The sequence below is a fragment of the Anarrhichthys ocellatus genome, unplaced genomic scaffold (assembly GCF_004355925.1).
Source record: "Anarrhichthys ocellatus isolate YVR2014 unplaced genomic scaffold, GSC_Weel_1.0 scaffold40, whole genome shotgun sequence".
Classification (NCBI taxonomy): Eukaryota; Metazoa; Chordata; class Actinopteri; order Perciformes; family Anarhichadidae; genus Anarrhichthys; species Anarrhichthys ocellatus.
In genome coordinates, this window is record NW_022280070.1 from 1642306 (window position 1) to 1649710 (window position 7405).

At 40.0% G+C, this 7405-nt stretch overlaps 1 protein-coding gene and 1 non-coding gene across 2 annotated transcripts; one reads left to right on the forward strand and one right to left on the reverse strand.

Annotated features, from left to right (window-relative positions):
* Positions 1 to 3158: 3158 nt before the first annotated feature.
* On the forward strand, positions 3159 to 6905 carry arl5c (ADP-ribosylation factor-like 5C). Its single transcript, XM_031867914.1, has 6 exons — positions 3159 to 3278; positions 3877 to 3937; positions 4031 to 4178; positions 4711 to 4794; positions 5521 to 5672; positions 5794 to 6905. The coding sequence occupies exons 1-6, from the start codon at positions 3233 to 3235 to the stop codon at positions 5840 to 5842; spliced, it is 540 nt and encodes a 179-aa protein (XP_031723774.1). The 5' UTR covers positions 3159 to 3232; the 3' UTR covers positions 5843 to 6905.
* Positions 6906 to 7333: 428 nt separating this feature from the next.
* On the reverse strand, positions 7334 to 7405 carry trnac-gca (transfer RNA cysteine (anticodon GCA)). The gene has a single exon. It is a non-coding gene; the product is annotated as a tRNA-Cys (tRNA).

A 7405-nucleotide genomic window follows, 5' to 3' on the forward strand; every position in this document is an offset into this window, starting at 1 on the left:
AGAAGTTGCCATATTTTAACACAACGATTTATCGATGTTGCTACACTCATGTAAGCTTGATGACAACAAAGAGTACACTCCAAAGACGTTTACTTCTTCCCTGACCTGGTTCAGCCACTGTACCCGACTCCACGTCTGACCCAGTCCCCCCGTTTTTCTGTTTTCCTCTTCCTTGTGGGCGCCTGCAGTAATCGTTTGTTCTCCGTCTTCTTTTTTCTTCTTTTTTTCTAACGTGGTGGAGATTCAAAGCAGCACCGCAGTTGTAGTTGTGTGAATGAAGTGTCCTGCCTTAGTCACTCGCAACCTAAAACACCTTTATTTCAAGAAAACTCCAATCACAAGTGCCGGAATGTCTCGCCAAGCCATGTCCACCACTGCCACGGTGGGATGTCTTAACTCTTGTTCCACTCGTTTTCATAGCATATCTGTGTCTCTTGGTGTCTCGTGGCTACTCTGCACCGTAGCCCATGCTGTCGCTCCAGCACGTAGCTCATGTCGTTTTTCTTTGCACCAGCTTCGTCGTCTGTCTTTTCAGGGCTAATGGTTATATAAAAAGTACCTGTGTGTGTGTGTGTGTGTGTGTGTGTGTGCGTGGGTGTGTGTGTGTGTGTGTGTGTGTGCGTGTGTGCGTGTGTGGTCAATCACTCCCAACTTCCACCCAAACAGCTAGCTTGTCTGCTATTAAATACCACTCTCTTCTTACACTTGATTTCTGACTGAATTGGTGTTGTTTTTTCCTGTGGACATTTGCAATTTTTATTTTAAATCTTCAGTTTCTTGTGAGGTAGTGAGAGGAGTATCAAGCGGGGTGGGGTGGGGGGGTTAGGATCAGCTGTGGTCATTACTCAGTTATCTATAATGGAGAATCCATGAATGTCTTTGGTGGGCTGCTTTTGCCCGCCCGTCTTCGGTTGAATAAATAAATATTAAATAATGATCAGTAAATAATGTTATTGTTGCGTTATCGCAATTGTTAAAAATATGAACTAACATGTATCATTGGTGCCTGATTGTAGCTACATTTTGCTTTTTCTGCCTTTCATTTTTAATCTGTGGATAAATTCGTATTTTAATTAAAAATTGAATCAAAGAATGCTATTGTGTCACTTAATGAATGCCCTGAGATGTGAAGACAGTTTTCAAAGATGCAAACCCTGTACGTGTTCATCTTGATATTTATTAGAGGTGTTACCTTTTATGTCACTTGAGGAGATATAATACAATGGAGTGAGCTATTTCAATCATTTATTACATCAAAGGATGTCACACAATTACACAACATCTAATGTTACGCTGCCTGTAGAACCTGTCTGGATGCTTTTTGACCTAAACAAAGGCCACATTGTTGGCTTCCATTTAAGCACACAAGAAATGGCAATGGGGAAGGAAGTGTTCAAGTGCATCAACACCTTATTGTTTCTTCATCTACTAAACACTCCTCTCTAATTGCAGGACATTTGATCACACCTGCTAGGTCTTTCGGTCATGGAGGAAGCACAATAGGAAAAAGACTTTAGTTAAAGTGCAGCTGCATCCAGGATGTGGTTTTTTATTTCTCGTATTCATTGTTTTTATCATCTCATCAACTGCAGTGGAGGACATGTCACAAATGAGGACATGGTTTCCGTTTGAAACCTAACTGTGAGCATTGCATCACAATTATTGAACAATGTGAGAAGTCAAGAGCCCAGAGAGTACTGAAATATACCAGATAAGCTTCAACACTTCAGTTGTGGAATAAGTATCCAGCTAATGTTCTCTACTTTATATGCCGTTGGGCAGTTTAGTCCATGAACTAATCTTTAACATATACTTGATTTAGAGACTGATTGTTTATTAGATATAGTGTTAAATAAATTAAGTAATGTAAAAGGTGCATGTCACGTTTGATTCTGAGCATTTAACAGGACAAAACATGACGTTAAAACCTCCAAACTCCAGTAAAAATAATAATTAAAAAATAGATATTATTATTACATATATATCATATTATCTATTTATTATTTTGAATTTGGTGGGTATTGTCTGAACATGACCGAGTTGGAAATCCCAGGAGATTCCTCTTTAACTCAGTTTTGCTTTCTGTTGGCTCATAATAAAGTCGCAGTGCTACAGAGGAACAGACGAAACATAGTGTTACTTCTCTTTCCATACATGGTCTGGCCCTGTGTGTCATAGTTGCGTCATCAGTCCACTCCTGTCGTCGGTGTAACTGGAGGAACGCCTGTGTCGTATGTCACCTTCAAGTGCTCCTGAATGAACTCCGACGGCTGAGCTGCGAGGGCTAAACTATGGTTTGTATTCTTGAAACATTTTATTTTGCTTTGGAAAACCGGTAGCACAGTCCAAGCATAATTTTAGTTTTTAGATATGTTTCATCTACAAATGAGCGCTTTCCATTCATTTCAGAGAAATAATCCTATTTTAGAATTGTACTGATTTGTCCAAGACATGTCATAACATGAAGCAGACATTTATAATTGGGGAGTCCTCTCCTGCAGGTTCTGCCCTACCTTGTAATCACGTCAATGGAGAACACTGACATATTCATTTCCCTGCACTCCTTCTTTCATTCTCTTCTTCCACCACTGACAATCAGTAATGTTTTGGAGCCTATCAATAACACTTATCATTGAGAATTAAAACGTTTATTTAAATAAACCTTTAGCGGCACAAGACATATTAAAAACTCAATTTTTGTTGTTTAATTAATAAGTGTATTTAAATATTAATAAATTGAAAAGAGATGGCAGGTTTCCACTCTCGATTTGAATTGCTATGCCTTTATGCATAGTGGGTCACTTTTACCATAAACAGCTGACTTAGCCTCTGGGTTGCTCTTTATAAATATCATAAACAACCTCCACATTTAATATGAATACTATTACATATCAATATAGCTTTCTGGAAGGTACAACTTATTGTTAGACTTCGTGGCTTTTAGCCTTGTGTAGCTACCTAATAATGCCGTGTTTAGGACCCCTCACGTGCGTATTCAGACATTTCCCACAGGACCTGAACGCACCATAACTATGCCCTTTGTCCGTGACTCATTCCAATGCAAAATACTAAAGACTTTCTGAGAAGCGCCACCCACTAACGCTATGCACAAGTAGAAAGCGATATCAGATAAAGGAATTAGAGTTTGCGTGGCATTCAGCAGGTAACAGATACTGAAGTGCGTCTCCACTGAGCGTCTCCTGGACTTTGTTCACACACACACTTGTTGGACATGGGGTTTATTCTGACCAAGATGATGGCGGTGTTCGGGGACAGAGGTAAGATTAAGTTATTTTTTTTCACACTGGTGTCAGTTTCGTCATCTCTGTTGTCTGTAAGATGCCGTTCAAGCATTTTGAGCCCACATTGAAACCGGACGGTCTTCGGTTCGGTGCACTGGAGAGGTGCCTGGTCGCCTCTCGGTACCCTTGAGCAGGGCACCAGGACCCCCAAACTGGTCTCTGAATAGATTCCCACTGCTTCTAATATTAGGATGGGTTAAATGAAATGAAAACAACATTTCAGTAAGTTATATGTTGTAAATAGACAAATAGTGACGATATAAAGTATTATTCCCTTGTATCACTTTACATATACATTTCATTTTATTGTGACTGACTTACAGTCAAACTAACAACAGTTTATGAACATTACATGAGGCCTAGTGATGTAATAACCTCACTTTGGATAACAAATGTTATTCTGCTCAGTTCATCTCAGTCCTGTACTGGCCGTTATCTTATCTGTGTGTACATTGTGTCTTGTGAAGCCCTGAAACAAGTTATGCAACTCGAGATTGGAGTTGGTTCAGATGAGAATAACAACAAATCCAGTTTGCACTTTTATGGTTAAATGTGTTTTTTTACTTTCCTACAGAGCACAAAGTCATCATTGTGGGTTTGGACAATGCTGGAAAGACCACCATCCTCTATCAGTTGTAAGTGATTTGGCTACTTTCTGTGGCAAAAACATAATAAAATGTGCTTCACATCTGTATTTATAATGTTTTTTTCCCCCCACGTACACACAGTCTGACAAAGGAAGCCGTCCACACGTCACCAACCATCGGCAGCAACGTTGAGGAGATCGTCGTACGTAAAACACACTTCTTGGTTTGGGATATCGGAGGACAGGAGAGCCTTCGAGCCAGCTGGTACTCGTACTACGGCAACACAGAGGTACGGATCACTTCTTGTCTTCAGCTCAGCTGCATGTGCAGCACAAGCACTGAAACGCATTTCATTAGTTAAAATATATCATAAAAGTCAGAAACATTATGTTTTACTGATGCTTTTATCTCATGTTTTGATTAAGATAAAGTTTCTTGGTTTTTGGTTCCCCAGAAAACTCCAGAAAATCTAGCTTTCTTGGCTTAAAAAAATAATTTATCATTAAAATATAATATAGCTTTGTTGACACTGGTAGTTGTGAAATATTGGAGAGGGAAGTCAGAAACACAAAGCATTTATTGGCTTGCGCTGACTGGGCCATTGTCCATTAACCCATGTTCTTTTTATCCTAGGACTGCTTTCTGTATTGACAAAGTTACTTATCATTAGCGTTACATTATCATTTATAATAAATATGTCTGTAGCAGATATCTTGTGCCCATGCTATCACTACAACTGATAACACGGACACTGAAAATATGAGATATCTGTCGATTGTGTTGCTATTCACTGATTCAGTTGTGTGTCGTGGCTCTTTCAGATTGTCATTGTGGTAGTGGACAGCACCGACCGCGAACGTCTCACGCTCACCAAGGAAGAACTGCACCGAATGCTCGCACACGAGGTACAAATCCTGCTGTGCTGATGGCTGTGTGTTAATTCAAGAGTTATAATCCTGATGGTCCCCATGTTTTACCACGACTCACTCTTTACCGTAGACCAGACTACAGCACAGATCACATTGTTCTCAGATCTTTTATTTTGGTAAAATATAATGGTGTAGAAATCAGAATAATGTCTGTTACTGGATTATAATTATTGATGCATTAATGTGTTCATCGCTTTAATGTTGCAGCTGGTAAAGGTGAAGCTAGTTTCAATTACTTTATACACCGCTGGGTAACTTGTGAATTTCTCCCCAGGAATCAAAAACGTTTTATCTTATCTTAACCTATAATAACACAAATTGCACATATACAGCACTTGAATGCCGAACATAGTCGCAGCAGGATTGGCTTTACGTGAAGTGACGTAAAACCCTTTTGTTATTCAGTGAAACTGCCCAAGTCATCTATTCGTGTGACGTCTGAGATGCACTCCTGCTTTCAGAGTGACTAACTAAGCGGCACATGGAACAAACCCATGACACAACATGATGAGGAAGTCTCAACTCAGACTGTGTGTGTCAGCGGGTTGACGTGTGCCGAAATATTCCACTGAGGTTGCTGTACCTTGTTCTCAAAAAGTTGAAGCTGGGACTCTTTGGGGGTTTCCAATGGAAACATTCCAGCTCTTTGAATATCAATCGATACAGAAAGCAACATTATTAACCCGCCCTCTCTTGTTTTAGGACCTAGAGAAAGCAGCCGTTCTTATTCTGGCCAACAAGCAGGACGTGAATGGCTCGATGACGGCGGCAGAGATCTCCCAGTGCCTCACACTCGAATCCCTCTCATCGCACTCCTGGCATGTTCAAGCTTGCTGCGCCCTGACAGGAGAAGGGTGAGTCTTCACACCTTCCTAACTGTGTATGAGTCAACCCCAAAAAAATGCCTTTACCAACATCAACTCCCGCTATAATGACTCAAAATGCTTCCGTTTTGTTCTCTTCCCTCTCTCCCAGTCTACCTGCCAGTCTGGACTGGATGAAGTCTCGGGTTGTCGCGAACTAGAACGCGCTCAGACACAGTGGAACAAACCTCCTCAAACTGAACCAAACTCGAGAGGCACCGCAGAAGCCATCGTGTCAGGATTATTTTCACTGTTATGGGAGGGAAAGTCATGTGAGCGTGGCGTCGTGTGCTAGAGCCTGCCTCGCCACACCTACACTGTGTCTTACCCAGCTGTGTGAGGCCTCAGGGTGGACGGGCAACGGAGAAACATGGGTGATCTCAAGATTTGGCTAACGATGACTTTTGCACTGTTCAAGAACCGCTCGGTTATGTTTTAATGATCTGGTTTAGCTGCAGAAGTTTTTCTCAGTTTATGGTTATGAAGATGTACGCCAGAGTGTTTAGTGTGCACCATGCTCGTTAAACATCCTACCAGAGCAATGATCTCACTCTCCACTCAGGTCTCAATGGGATTCTTTCTTTTCACGAAGGGTTAATCCCGGGACAACATCTTACTTTATTGAACTGCAAAGCAGTAATTAAAGTATCATTCATTCAATAATTGTTAGAACTGACTATGTTGTACCAAAGATGTTACAACCTACATTTGAGGCACTAAAACATATGTTTCCCGGGTAAAGTGTTGTCTGATTATGCTAATCTGGTGCCCGCTCATTGCTCCGGTGCCTACACATTAAGTTTTGAGCATGACGATCATGATCTCATTTTGTCCTTTGTTTGGTGATTCTTGTCACTGATGACTATCTTTCTTTTTTTACCTTAACTATTTCTGCTGCAACTGAATTTAATACCTCACTGGTTATAAAAACAGCTTTCCAGTGACAAACTGAGTTTAGTTGCTTTAAAAGCTTAATCCTCTATCATGGCCTCAGAAACTCTGCAATGTTGGGCTACAAGACTACACCTGATATTTTATACTATGAACAACAAGACCTAAACATGTTTAGTAATTTATTTTAAGAAAACAAAGCTCTTTAACTATTTACTGTATATTACAGGAAATTCCTGATTAGGGAAAAGAGCAAGCTGCTAAGGACTGATTCTTATTTTGAAAGTATGTATTATATTGTGTAATGTAAAAATAAATAAATTGTCCAGCTGTGATATTCTTTGTTTCAACAAGTGAGGGTTTTTTTTTAAAAGATTATATCTTTAGTACACACAGAAACAGCAATGACAAAAATATATGCTGTGTGCCAACACTCATTCACAGCAGTTTGTGCAGCAGCACAAAATATATTATATTATGTTGTAGTTTTTTTTTATACTGGAGGATGTTAGGCTAGATACTAAATAGATAGATAGATAGATAGATATAAACTGTATTTATCCCCAGGGGAAAATTAGTTTGTAGCAGCAATACTGAAGCATACGCTGTTAAATATTAATTTTTCTGCCTATTATAATGGATAAGGCCTAAGTCCAGCTGAAAGGTTATTTTATAGCGGAAATAAACTTAACGTCATGTCTCTTAAACAGTCTGCCTACTTCTCTGGAAGGTAGATTTCAATAAAACAGAAATAAAAAAAGAGGGGGCATCCGGATTTGAACCGGGGACCTCTTGATCTGCAGTCAAATGCTCTACCACTGAGCTATACCCCC